This window comes from Puma concolor, chromosome A1 (genome assembly GCF_028749965.1).
Source record: "Puma concolor isolate L17-30 chromosome A1, mPumCon1.1.hap2, whole genome shotgun sequence".
Lineage (NCBI taxonomy): Eukaryota > Metazoa > Chordata > Mammalia > Carnivora > Felidae > Puma > Puma concolor.
The window spans coordinates 7,131,511-7,146,048 of record NC_141667.1 but is presented as its reverse complement, the minus strand read 5'-3'; the positions used below and the strand labels follow the sequence as shown (position 1 = coordinate 7,146,048).

The following is a 14,538-nucleotide window of genomic DNA, read 5'->3' as shown; positions in this document are numbered from 1 at the left end:
TATTTGTAAGGTCCTCTGAGGTCGGAATGAGATAATAGAGGCCATGTTCTTGGAGCAGTGCTTCATATGTGGTTAATGTATTTGATGCGTTAATCACGATTCTTTTGTATCATTAAAATTAGCAATTTGCTATTACTTACAGCACCTCCTTGGCCCACATTTGATAGTTATGCTATGATTTCTGGTTCTACTCCTGATTTATTGGTAATCCTCTAACAGATTCTTCCTGCTGTAAGGGGCCCCTTACCTCTAAGAAGATATTAACACTTCCCTGCTGCACTAGCTTGCCTTTCTTTGCTTCCATTTCCTGCACGCCTGACGTGTTGGTCCCTTAAGAGACAGGATTCTCCAGCGTTCGATGCCCTGCTTGCCTCTGGGGTCATCTTTTGTATAATTTTGGCTCTATCACTGTCGCTCTGCTTCCCTCCGCCCCTGAACACCCTCTCTTGTATTTATAACATATGGGCCAAAATCTTCATCTAATGATGCCCCAGTACCTGGTACTGTATGAACTCTCTCATCGAGACAAAGCTAAAATAAAATATCCACGATGTATATAATAGTTCTGATATAACTTATTGAATATTGTAGTTGGAGCTACATTGAACAACTATTGATTGACAAAATTTTTAATTCATTTTTAAGCTATGGTACCCAAAAGGAAGACTTCCCTAGTTTATTAAATTCAAACTAACCATGTTGAAGGGTTTCAGGTGTATTTGCTTGTCCTTGGGCCAATTTCTTAAATCTTCTGTGCCTCAGTTTTCTCCTCCATAGGTAAAAATAATACTACCTCCCTCATTAGAGTTAAATGTCTAAATGATATAATTTGGTATTTTATAGTAAGTGTTCCGCAAATAACATCTGTAACTAAGGTGAGGATGATGATGGTGATGGTGATGATGATGATGGTGATGATGATGGTGATGGTGGTGGTGATGATGGTGATGGTGGTGGTGATGATGGTGATGATGGTGGTGATGGTGGTGGTGGTGATGGTGATGATGATGATGGTGATGTTGATGATGGTGATGGTGGTAGTGATGATGATGATGGTGATGGTAGTGATGATGATGGTGGTGGTAGTGGTGATGGTGCTGCTAGTGATGGTGGTGATGATGGTGGTGATGATGGTGATGATGATAATGATGGTGGTGGTGGTGGTGATGATTATGATTATGATGGTGATGGTGGTGGTGATGATGATGATAATGGCAATGATGGTGATGGTGGTGATGATGGTGACGGTGGTAACAACATCTCGTACTTTTGAACATTGCAGAATTCTCACTAGCTTTATTCATGACCCCAAAAAGCTCACAGCGGCACATTTAGTTGTTTCCCCTGTATCTTAGGATAAGTATACATATTTCAACCAAAATTAATCACTTGATTTAACTAGATACTTGCTGATGTATGTTGATGGCTTGTTTTCTCGTGTGCAGGCTAAAATCGAGTTTCTTGCAACTAGTTCCCATGTCAATTCCTAAGGGCCAGACTCACCTAAGCTTATGTCTCTTGTGGGTAAGGCTGCCTCTCTGCTGACCTTTGGGTGTGTGTTTGCAGTGCCTGCATTGGGGCCCAGGACCCTTACTGTGGCTGGGACATGGTGATGAAGAAATGCACGAGCCTGGAGGAGAGCCTAAGCATGACACAATGGGAGCAGAGCACCTCCACCTGTCCCGTAAGTGCGCGTGTTCCCCGGCCTCAGAAAGCCCCACCCGTGGGCACTCAGCTGTCTTAAATCCTAACCCACACGTCGGTGGTGGCCATGCATTTGGGACCTTTCTCGCACACCCAGTGCTCTCTCAACTCGTTCAGCTCTTAGTTTCCACCAGAGCCATGTGGGATGTTGCCATAAGCTTTTTTTGTCTGCTTTGCAGAGAAATACTTGAAGAGAAAACACTGTTGATTTGGAAATGGGATGTAGTATCTCTGTCTCATTCTTGGATTTTCTCTCCAGAGATTGGTGTGGACTATTTTGCCCTTTTTAGCATGAGTAAAATAGTGACTTCCACACCCATCGATTTCCCTTGGGAGCTATAATTCTAGAAACGGAGATAAGTAGAGCTTTTGAAAAAATAAAGTAAAGGATGTTACTATTGGACTCCAGGCGGGACAGTCTTCTGGATCCTGCCCAGGGTCCCGGGAAGGTCTGGGAGAAACAGCACGATGGCCATTCCCGCTGTGAACCCACAGAAGGAAGAGAAACTCATTTCCATTTGGAGCTAGGTTTTCTGAATCTAGGGAGGAAAACAATTTTCTTTGCCAGTTTATCTCTTTGAGGCCTCACTTGTAAGAACCAGCTTAATTTTTTTTTCCCTTTGTCTTTACAACCCTAAATGCAGTGATCTCAGATTCTTTTTTCTGTCCTCAGAGAATATGAGCAGGAACTGTTAGCCTCCATATATTTACAGTGATGAAGTCACTGTGCTGTCACATAGCTGCTGATCTCTCTGACTGTCAGTTCGGGCGCACCTCTGCAAGGCAGAGGTGAGAAGAGAAGAGGCACATTCCGGTATCAGGAAGCCTACGCTGTTTTTCCGACGCGGATGTCCGACGCGGTTTCCTATGAAGGGACCTACCCTTTCCATCACCTAAACCACGTATTCATGCAGCCTCTCCTTCCAGGGGAAGGGGAAAACCAGGCAGTGACATGGGGAAGGCTAGGATTAGTGAAACCAGCATCCTGTCCCAAATGTGGGCACGAGATAGAAGCCTTTTACTGCAAAGGTGTGTGATCACCACATCCAGGCTCTGAGCAGAGCTTTACAGATCAATTCGCCGCTAGTCCTTTGGGCTGTTTAGCCTCAGATTTTCTCACTGTTTCTTGAAATCGATTACAAAAATGCCAGTGTTTGTGCTGAGTTCTTTCTCGTTTCTGAATAATACTTTCAAAGCACAGAGATGCTCACCTTGAATCTTTGCAGCTGGAGAAAACAGAGATAGCTGAACTGTCGTTCTCAATTATGGGCGTGTACTCCCCAAGAATTGGTGCATCTTCTCATAGATGTATGAGCCAGCATTTTAATGGCAAAAAGGGCAGAAGAATGTAGTAACAGTTCTTACAGGAACAGTTCTTCTCAAGCGGTAAGGCCTCCACTCCAAAACACATGGTTTCGTGGAGATCTGAGACATGCTTAACTATGTAATGGAAAATCGTGACACAATCACCCACTAGGTTCACAACAAATACATGCGTTGTCTATTTCTACAGGAAAAAAAATGGAGATGACCTAACATTTAAAAAGTGGCCAGCGGGTTGTTATGAAAGTTGTCACTGCTGCTGAGAGCGCAGTTTCTATTTCAAATTCAAAGAAGGTCACAGGGTGATATGGACTTGCCCTGATGGGAGGGCTGTCCCTTCACATCTCTGCTTTACAGAACCATCCCTGTTCTCTGTCTCCGTCTGTCTGTCTCTCTCTATATATACATACATATATGTTTATATACAATATATAATACATACACTTTTGATAAGAATATGCAAAGCCTCCAACAACAGACAGCAAGTTATGTCCCCTGGAGCAAAAGGCAGGACAGGAAGCTATGTAGTTGTCTGATTTAGATAGGCTACCATACAGAATGGGAACTCCCGTAGACCCAACTACTTGTGAAAAGATAAACTGAGGCATATTAGTTTTAAGAGTTTGTTGAACAGAACTCAAATCAGGCAGCATCCAACCCAGCAGATAGAAAGGAGCTCTGAGGAGCCGTACAAAACAAAAGACTTTTACAGACAGAAATAAGTGGGAACAAGGAAGTTATTCTAGGCAAAAAAGCAGGTTGCTTATTGCAAAGTTACTTCTCCTTAGTAGATGGCATGGGTCTATCAGTCAGAGGAGCTGGCTAGTGCTGCTCAGGCATTTCCTGATTGGTTGAAGATTCCTTTTCTGGGAGAGCCAGCACTGTATGTAATTAGGTCAAATCTCAGTTTGGTGACATGGGGCTTAGCATGAGAAATTCCATTTTAGGTCTATAGTTTTGGTTTTTAACAACTATAGTCATCGTACATCTCTTTCTAAAAATCTGTCTCTTAGAAAGAAATGAGCTAGGGGCTCCTGGGTGGCTCAGTCGGTTAAAGCATCTGACTTTGGCTCAGGTCATGATCTCACGGTTTGTGGGTTCGAGCCCCACGTTAGGCACTGTGCTGACAGCTCAGAGACTAGAGCCTGCTTTGGATTCTGTCTCCCTCTCTCTCTGTCCATCCCTCACTTGTGCTCGGTCTCCCTCAAAAATAAACAAACATTAAAAAATTTTTAAAAAAAGACATGAGCTAGATGAAAAGTATTAGCATTATGACAGAGAAGTCTTAGGTATTTTTAAAAGCTATTAAAATGTAATTTTGCTTCTATTTTGTTTGTAAATTTTTGACTAAAATAGAAGAAAGGTTTAATTTTATTGGCTAAATCTGTATTTCATCATTTCTGATACACCATTGGTTGTTTTTATTAAGAAAATAAATGTTGCCATGGACTGCAAGATACAAACTGATTTCAGAGATATTTATATATCTTTATATTTTATATATTTTATATATTTTATATATTTATATATTTTTATATTTATATTTCTTTATAGGTATATAAATATCTATATATAAATGTTTGTATAGATATTTATATATGTATATATATATCAGTATATATATATATATATATATAGTGTATGGATAGATACATGTATATATATACAGCAGTATATATATATATATATAGTGTATAGATAGATACTCACACATATACTAAAAAATCTTATAATCAGTGAAACAGTTTTTTTTATCTACATGTCTATATCCAAAAGAAATGAAGGTTTATAAGCTGAGTGGTTTTCAAATGAGACCAGAGCATCTTCTATTCCAATGTAAAAACCCAAAATGAACACTAAAAATGGAGACGGTTTTATGGGGAGCTCACATAATGTGGACGACAATGAGGGTAATGCCAGTCTCTGTGGGAAACTACCCAGTCAGTCTTCACAGATTTCAGACCAATGACGTAGCAGAGCTGAGTTCCCCAGTCAGTGTTGCATTCAGAACATGGACAGATCGTCTGCTCTCTAGAGAGTTCCACTTGGTGATGGACCCCTGGAAACCCTCCCAGGGTTTCCCCAGGAACTTAGTGCCAGAAAAGACCTATTTTCTATTGAAAGCTCCCTATTTTAAAACATTTATGGATCTCTGTTGTATAGGAGACAAGGCAATAGTGACTGACGTATCGATTAATTTCTGGTGGTTTACGTAATTATAATTGAAAACATTATTCTCAGTTTAAGAGATTTGAACTGCTTGAGCAAGATCTAAATTTACAGGTCTGGAGTGATTTGAATATTATTTACGTCTTGCATAACTTGCGGTGTTGCTTGATGAGGATAGTGTAGTCTTAAGAATCGCCCTGAGCTTTATTTATGCCCGAACACCGTCCACATTCTTTGTGGGTACATCGTTACCGGTATGCATCATACAATGAGTCCCCGTTCCAAAATACATCGTGCAATAACCAGCAAAATACGTGTACTAAATAAGCACCTCGATGGCTTGCAATAACTAGCTTCTTCCCAGGACAGTGTGTAAATAGCACGTTTAGAGCAAAAAGATCCTTTAGCACGGATTGAACCCAGAGCCTTCCGTTTACATAGCAGCACCGTGGACCAGAGTCTAAGGGGTTGATAGAAGATTCTAAAACTACATTGGGAAAGAAACCAGGACTCAAATCCGGTGCTTCTGACATTATCCTCAATCTACAAGACAATGACATTCCCAGCTGTCAACGTCTCCCCAGAGCAGTGGCTGATGGGTTCACCCAATGACAGGTGACCCGGTGGTCACCTCACATCTTCTGCTCAGATAGCCGGTAAGGCATTGTTTCTGAATTTTGTAGTGAAATCTACTGTAAAAGAAGGAAAAGGGAGCTAAGGTTAATTGTGTGTCTATACCATGTGCTAAGTGGTGTGTTAGGCCATTTCAGTGGATTATCTCATTGGATATGCATGATCACCCCAGGGGTAAGCATCACCGCTTCCGTTTCATGAGTGGAAGACCTGTGGCTCCGAGGCAATAAAGACTGTCCCTATCTGTCTATGTGACTAAGAGGTCACATGCCGTTCCCGCTTAGTCCTCTTCAAATGTGCTCTCCTTCCCTCGTGTAATTCACTCATGGGGAGAGACTTAGGGAAATTAAGTTGATGTTGTAACATGGAGACAGTCTGTTCCAAGGGGCAGATCCAATATCCTGTTTTGTTACCATCTCTGACCAAAGGTGCATGAAACTTTGGAAATGCACGAAGGAAGATCTTTTGACTTCTGAAAAAACATCCCAGTAGAAAACAGAAGAGTTCACTTGAGTTATAAGAGAATAATGGTTGGAGTACAGTAAGACCTTAAAGGCACACTCCATGGATTTCTGTATCCATCAAATGCATCTACATGCTTGGTTCCTTGGGAATGAATGAGTTGAACATGAGGGATTTAAACGTGGGATTACAGGTTGTGCTTGTTAGCAAAAATTGAATCTTCCTTAGCTAGCACTTAGATATCCATTATTTCCTAGGTAAAGGGAAATTTGCTATTATACAGTTATGGATAAAAGTGTAAGTACTGGTTTCCACACGACTCCCATCAGGGAAGGATCTAGAATCACAGAATGAAGTGGCTAAGATCGCAGGCTCTTGATTAGCTTGTTTACACCGATTCTTGGGTCCCTTACAACCAGTACTCTGAATAAATTGAGCCTAATCTGAACCTCAGTTCCCCTGTCTGTAAAATGGGATGTAGATACCAAGGACCTTGTGAAGAGTCCAGAGTTAACACATAGAAATCACTCGTCACGTGCCTGGCATCCACTAAAGTACCTGCATGTGGTATATGCTTTACTGTGGTTTAGCCGTTAATATCTTATCAAACGAAGCACATACTTCAAAGAGAAAGTCGCTAGGCAGAAACCTGGAGATAGCACAACCACAGATAATATATTCTAGATAGCTTTATTTCTGATTTCTAAAGAAAACTAACAAAATACAAAAAGACGTGCTCGTATGGAGAAGGGAAGCAGCAGAACCCATCCCGTCATTCGTGGATCTGTTCCTTAGGCAGATCCTCAAAGTAATGTACTGAGCGTCAGAAGGAGTGTGTGGTTGAAGTGGGTGAGAGAGCCACCCACTGCCCACGTGCTTTTCTGCGTGTTGCAAGTTCTTCTTGCTCCAGAAGTTAGGAGACCCAACTGCAGCGGTCCTGGATTGAAAATCTGCCCTTCAGCATCTGCAGCTACCCCCACTCTTCCCCTGCGAAGCCATCACCATTTACTCTTACTAATGACTGGCTAGTGCTGTTCCTTTTGCTTTCCAGTGCATATTTACTGAAATAACTATTCTAATTTTCTCTCCCTCATTCCACTCCATTCTTTCATTTACTGTCACTCGTGTCCAATTCTTCCTCTTTTTCTCTGTCGTCTTAGCTCAACTTGTACTCACATACATTTGGAAAGAGAATGTGTGTGGCACCTCTTTGCCTAAAGACTGTTCTCTTATGCCAGTGCCCAAACAGGGTTGAAACAAAAGGGTGTCTAGTGTGGTGGGTTCTTTCTTTCCCTTTCCCTTTGATACAGCTTTACACAGCACTGTGTGAGGTTAAAGTGTTCAACACAGTGACTTGACTTGCATATATTGTGTAATGATCGCCACAGAAAGTTTAGTTAACACCCATCATCTCATGTAGATTACCCCCCCCAATTTTTTTTTCCCTTGTGAAAAAAAGGAGCTCCTCTCTTAGCAACTTTCAGATGTCCCATCTAGTGGTGTGAACTCTATCCATCATGTCGTACATGACCTGTCCAAGACATATTTATCTTAAAACTGGAAGTTTGTACCTTTTTAAAAAAAAGTTCATTTATTTATTTGGAGAGAGAGGATATGCAGAGGTGGGGAGGGACAGAGAGAGAGAGAGAGAGAGAGAGAGAGAGAATCCAAAGCAGGCTCTGCACCAGTAACACGGAGCCCAATACCAGGCTTAAACTCAGAAACCATGAGATCATGACCTGCACCTAAACCAAGAGCTGGATGCTTAACTGACTGTGCCACCCAGACACCCCGAAGTTCGTACCTTTTGACCTCCTTCTTTCCCCTAGTTCCTCTCTCCCCCACTCGACGCATCTGACAGCCACAAATCATACCCCTTTTTCTATGAGTATGGGTTCTTTTTAGGTTTCACTTGTATCGGATATCGTAGAGTATCTATCTTTCTCTGTCTTATTGAATTTAACATAGTGCCCTCAAGGTCCATTTATGTTTTTCCACATGGAAAGATTTCCTTCTCTTTTATGGCTGAATAGTATTCATATATTTTATATACATATGATATATGTGTGTGTGTGTGTGTGTGTGTGTGTGATATATACATGTGAGATATATATATATATGAGATATATATGAATTATATATTATACATATATGAGGTATATGAGATACCTCCTATATATATATATTTTTTTTTTTTAATTTTTTTTTTCAACGTGTATTTATTTTTGGGACAGAGAGAGACAGAGCATGAACGGGGGAGGGGCAGAGAGAGAGGGAGACACAGAATCGGAAACAGGCTCCAGGCTCTGAGCCATCAGCCCAGAGCCTGACGCGGGGCTCGAACTCACGGACCGCGAGATCGTGACCTGGCTGAAGTCGGACGCTTAACCGACTGCGCCACCCAGGCGCCCCACCTCCTATATATTTTTATATATACTAGATAAAAGAGTGGTATATATAGCACATTTTCTTTACGTACTCATCCTTCAGTGGACACATAAGTCGTTTCCATGTCTTGGCTGTCATAAGTAATGCTACAGTGACTGTGGGGGTGCCACTAACTCTTCAGCATAGGGATTTGGTTTCCTTCAGCTCTAAACCCAGAAGTAGAATTGCCGGGCCATGTGGTAGTTCACTTTTAGCTCCTTGAGAAATAGTGGTTCTTAACTGGGGGAGATTTTGCCCCCAGGGACATCCAGCAAAGTCCATAGAAACTTTGGTTGTCACAACCAGGGCTGGGGGGCCACTAGCATCTATAGTGGGTGGACAAGGGAGATCACGAATGCACAGGGCAGCCCCCACGACAAAGAATCCTCTAGCCCAAATGTCAATAGTGCTGAGGTTTTACAACCCTGGTTTCATGGACAGAAAGATGCTGACCAGTATTTCCAATTATACCCTCCAAATTGTGAGTCGGGCAATCTTTGGCAGGTTATAAAAATTTCTTACATCTACGTTTGCTTTTTCTGTAAAAATCGTAGGCCTAACCAGAATTAAATTCCTTGTGAACAGGGTCTTACAAAGGACCAGTTCTATCCTCCAGCGATGGGGAAGCAGCAGTTTCAGGAGTGATTCTGATGCCCAGTTTGGGGGGAGGGGGGCTGTGGGTGAGCAGCTCTCTTATTTCCTGGCCTGCTTCTCCACAGGGGCACCAAGCAGTGAATTCTCACATAACAGTGTCTGCAGCAGAGAGAGAGAGAGAATATTCTGCTTTTATCTGGAGGAAAGTCATTTCTGGACTCCTCTTTCACTCTCCTCTGGAGTCTCCTTGACCAGAATCTGGTCACATGTTCTTTCGTAGGCCCAACACTGGCCCAGGTGAATGGGGTTCCCATGACAGCCTTAGACCCTCCTGCTAAGCGCACGGCTGGTGATGCCAACCCAGCCCTCCCACAGTTACCTACTGTCTCCCTGGAATGGTAAGGAATGATCCCCATGATGAATGCAAAACCCCTTTTATTCAAAGTGATTCTTTCGTAAAAAACCATCCACCCTGGTTGGTGTTCTTGCCCTTTGGGCTGAAGAAACAGATTCTCAGATTCCCTCCAGGATTGGAAATTAATTTCAAGAGAGCGTATGAATTGGACAGGAACCTCGATGTTGTCGGGAAACAGGCAATGACTCTGTCTCCTCCTCTCCGTGTCTGTCTGTCTGTCTGCCTGCCTGTTTCTGTCTCGCTTGTATCTGCCCTATATTGATTTCACTTCTAATCACCCTACTGATGAATTTAGCTCGCATGACGTTTACCTTGGTTGTGGGTTTGACTCGTGACCGTGAAGTCTAAATATGTTTCCATCACAAACTGCCCTCTTTCAACATTCTGGATGATTTCTGTCTCCACGATCATTCCTTTGTCATGATCACAGTGGATTTCTCCTGGCCTCACCAGTCTTCAGTTTCTCCATATTCTGTGGGTTCCAGGTTTCCTCAAAACCTCCTGTAGCTAGAGAGACCCTAACAGTCTCCATGCCTATTTCCGTCATATGTTAGACAGCGAAACATAGACGAGGTTTAGAAACATAGAGGTTTAGAAGAGAGGCAAAGGGAAGGGACCAGATGGCTCACAGAGGGTCAGTCTCCTGCCAGTGCTCCGTGCTGGCCTTCATCCCCTTCCCCCGCCACTCTCTCCCCCATGGGCCTGTCCTTCCCCACTTCCAGCTTGCCCCCCCACCCAGGCTTGGGTTTACATAGTGGGAGACTTGGGCAGGAGCAGAGACACTGGGCTATGTCTTCTTTGCCGTCTTCCAGCCTAGGCTGCAGCCCTGTCAGGCTGCCCTTCCCCAGGCTCTGCCTCACCCAGCCCCCATAACCCCATTCTTCTCTCTCTCTCTGAAAGGCTGAGGACAGTTACAGGTTTGGATTAAAAGGCACATGGGGATTTGTTTGGATTTAAAGGCCCGTGAGGGGATTTGTTAGCTTGGATTCCATGTTAAATCACAGTGAAGGCAACGACTGATCCCTTCCTACCTACATGAGAGCCCTTTGGGGCCGAGGCAAGAGGGTGAGCTGGTCAGTGGTAGTGGAGGGACGTGGCAGGGCCTTTGCTGCTTTAAGAACATTTTGGTGGGAGTGATTAGTGGCTTCAATCAGCTTGTCTTATGGGGCTCAGTTCTCTGAGAAAACACTGAAGGCTCCAGGGAAACTTATGGTCAGAGTACGAGCTGCATTTTTATCCTGACCGAAGCTGGTCATGGACCTTGGAAATGGGGACTTTTTCCTCTTGGGAAAAATATGCCTTTGAGTGTTCACTGTCACTGTCTGGGTCAGGTCCAGTGAGTCACCTCGAATCCAGCTCGATTCCCTCCTCTTTGCTTCTTCTGGAAAGAGGCCGGCGTGGTAGGGAATTCTGGATGTTCGTCCACCTAGTGGACATAAAAGGTTAGAGTGCTGACGAGAAAGCGGGAGGCAGAAAGTGAAACTGTGGCAGTTGGAGGTGACGCACCAGCCACGTCAGCGCACGCGGACACGTTTCACGTGGACTCCGTCCTACTGTACTTGGAGAAGTGACGGAACAAAAGTAAAGCTCACCTGTGCTTTTCACGCGCAAAATACGGCACTGGCATTTTTCTGAAATGGGGAGGTACAGGGACAGTTCGTGGCCTGGAAAGAACGACCTGCCTCGTCCGTGGAGTCCTGTCTTGCGTGGATGATGAGGCTTCAAACGTGTCACGACTAGGGTAGGGCAGGAAGGAGCAGCTGGGAGCAGCAGAGGGGGAAGTGAAAGAACGCAGCCACGTACCGTCCTCTTCGTGTGTCGTGCTTTCTAAGAAATACCGACGTCGCCATATTAAAGTTAGGAGGTTTGGACTGTAGGCCTCCTTCCGGCCGTTCAGGGTCAGGCTGCTTTTTCCTGCAGGGTGACTGAGGACTCGGTCCCAGGGCTCACGGACCACCCTGTGGCTCTATTGTCAGAGGTGACCTGAGGTCGTCCAGTCGTCCGTGTCCATGAGGAGCCCCGTCCAGCCAGGCGGCAGCGGGCACAGTCCCCAGCGGCCTTCCCAGGTCGGGCGTGCTGGTTGGACGGCCCCTTCTAGGCCCGCACACCCCTCTCAGTGCTCAGAGCCCCTTCCTTGCCCCGACCCGCGGGAGCGGGTTCCTGCCAGGCCCTTCCTTGCTGACAGGTTACGGTGTGGCTGTGGCCGGGATATGCCTATCGGCTACTACAGTCCTGGCTGCTTCAATAGGCCAAAAATTCAATGTTGGCAGTTTGCGCTGACATTTGAGCTGGGCCAGGTCTTAAATGAAACGAATTGGCCAATCTTTCTTCTACGGGACATAAAAATTCAACAGAGTTGTGCATCTGTGATTTCTCACTCCGGTTCTGTTCGTTCCTTGGGTTTCTCGCATTAGTGGACAACTCTGTGGTCGGCTGATGGCCAAGCCCTTGGCTTCCTTCACTCCCCTCCCCCGTCGCCCCCTCCCCCCTTCCCCTTCCTCCCCTCCCTTCTTCTCCATCATGGCCCCCACCAATGACCTCGGCCGCCTTACTTTGAAATCCCTCCCTGTTCATCCCTCTTGAACTTTAACATCAAAATATTCTCAACGTGCTCCGATTGTACTGTGAGAGACCTTTCAGTTTTTCTCTCTGTTTACAGCCCTAACCCTTCCTGACATCCTCTCTTGTGTCTGCTTCCTAGACGAGGAATCTCACCGTGGACGGGCACTTCGGCGCGTGGTCTCCGTGGACGCCCTGCACGCACACCGATGGCAGCGCCGTGGGATCCTGTCTGTGTCGCACCCGCTCCTGCGACAGCCCGGCCCCCCAGTGCGGAGGCTGGGAGTGCGAGGGCCCCCGCATGGAGATCGCCAACTGCTCCAGGTGTGTCCCTCCGGACACTGGTGCCCTCCCCCGTGTGCGAGCGGACCGTAGAGCAGGGGGGACGTCGTCTTTGGTGTGCATCTCCCTTTTTTGGGAGGGAGGTGGCAAGGGACAGGTGCACTTACGTGCAACTTAAAAGTTACGTGATCTACTGAAGGAGGTGTGGTTTTATTTTTTTACTTATTTTATTTATTTCTTTTTTATTTTGTTAATGTTTATTTTTGAGAGACGGAGGGTGAATGGGGGAGGGGCAAGGAAGACCCGGAATCGGAAGCAGGCTCCAGGCTCCGAGCTGTCAGCACAGAGCCCGATGCGGGGCTCGAACCCAGGAACCGTGAGATCGTGACCTGAGCCGAGGTTGAACGCTTAACTGATCCACCCGAGCGCCCCTGGGAGGAGATTTTAAACTATAAGTGAGATTGTAAATCTAAACGTGTTTAATGTGTTCATCATTAGATTAGGAAACATATTTGCAGTGTGCACAATGTTATTGTCTTGTTTGAGGGAAACGTCCATGGCAATCAAAGTCCTTTTCTGGAACACGTAGGCCAATAGCCCCTACCGGTAGAACACGATACATTCGTTGTGAACTGGCCTAATCCAGGCGGCTATGCTCGGGCCTCCGTTTCCTTTGCCAGCATCAGGGACCCCAGTGGCTGGGGGCACTCGAGTGCCATAGGCCCTCCACCCTGCCCTGGCCATTAGGTGTCTCCTGAGGATGAAAGCAAGTCTGAAGTCAGATTTGGCCACACCCAGAAAACTGTGACACAGCCAGTCCTTGCAAATGATGGAGTCGCAGCTCCCTGTCCCTCAGGCACGCTGACATGGACACACGCGGAGGTTCTCATGAAGCAGATGTGATGCTTCTGGCGACGTTTAGTCGGGCCGGAGAAATGCAGCCTCTGCTATCAAGGCAGGAGCTACAGGCAAGAGAGCCCCCGGCCTCGCTCCCAGGCCGTGCGAGGACAGAGGTGCATACACAGCGTCAGCTCGCCCAATCCTGACCTCACTTCCCGCATCAAATGCAAATTATCCCCAGTAGCCCACGTACTAAGCGTCCCCTCGTGCAGATGCGGGAAACGACATGTGCTGTTTTGCAGCAGCCTCCTCCGAGGTGTGAGCACAAGGGGGACGGTTCTGGTAGTTTCGGAGGCTGCCCGTGGGGTCGATATTCCTGGAGCTGGAAAGGAAGATCTGGGGTAGCAGCCAGAGCTCACGTGCCCACGCGTGTGCATGGCACGTTCACCGTGTATGTATGTCTTTGGACAGTTCGAGTTTCCTGAAGCAGCGGTCTTCATGAGCAGCCGCTCATCAGCCCCCCTCAAATAACGTTGATACACTAGATCGCCCCTCAAATACTCATAGATCGGCATCTAATTGTTTTTCATCAAAAGTTTTAGGACTCGTGGGGCGCTTGGGTGGCTCAGGCGGTTGAGCATCCAACGCTTGATTGCGGCTCAGGTCCATGATCACGTTCGTGAGATCGAGCCCCGTCCGCATCTGGCTCTGTGCTGACAGTGTGGAGTCTGCTTGGGATTCTTCCCCTCTCTCTGCTCCTCTCTCCTTCTCTCGCAAAATACATAAATATTTAAAAAGTTTTAGTAGTTGCAAAGATGTGATTTCTGTTACGTCCCTGTTTAAATGTGTTATGGGCTCTAAACGCTTTAGTGATTTGATAGCCACCTGCCCCTTTAAGAAATTGATGAACAGGCTCTAATTTAACATTCAGAGAATTTACGGTTTTCCTTCTTAAATTTCCTATTTTTATTCTCTTTCCCTTATAGAATCGTATCCTAATACATTACGTTTTTATGTTGAAAAGTCTTACACCGGTCACCATATCATGCTTCTCTGCAACTACCAGAATAACAAATTATATGCACGGAATTCAGAAACAAAATTTATATTTCTGATAACCATAGGCTTTA

General features: G+C 45.4%; 1 protein-coding gene across 10 annotated transcripts in view; it reads left to right on the top strand.

Moving 5' to 3' along the window:
- Window positions 1-14,538, top strand: part of SEMA5A (semaphorin 5A) — a 482,459-nt gene that overhangs the window by 392,378 nt on the left and 75,543 nt on the right. For all 10 annotated transcript variants that reach the window (XM_086675940.1, XM_086675881.1, XM_086675888.1 and 7 more), the window contains 2 exons: window positions 1,567-1,684; window positions 12,429-12,610. In XM_086675940.1, coding sequence (XP_086532066.1) covers window positions 1,567-1,684; window positions 12,429-12,610 — 300 coding nt within the window. The remainder of the gene's footprint in view (window positions 1-1,566; window positions 1,685-12,428; window positions 12,611-14,538) is intronic.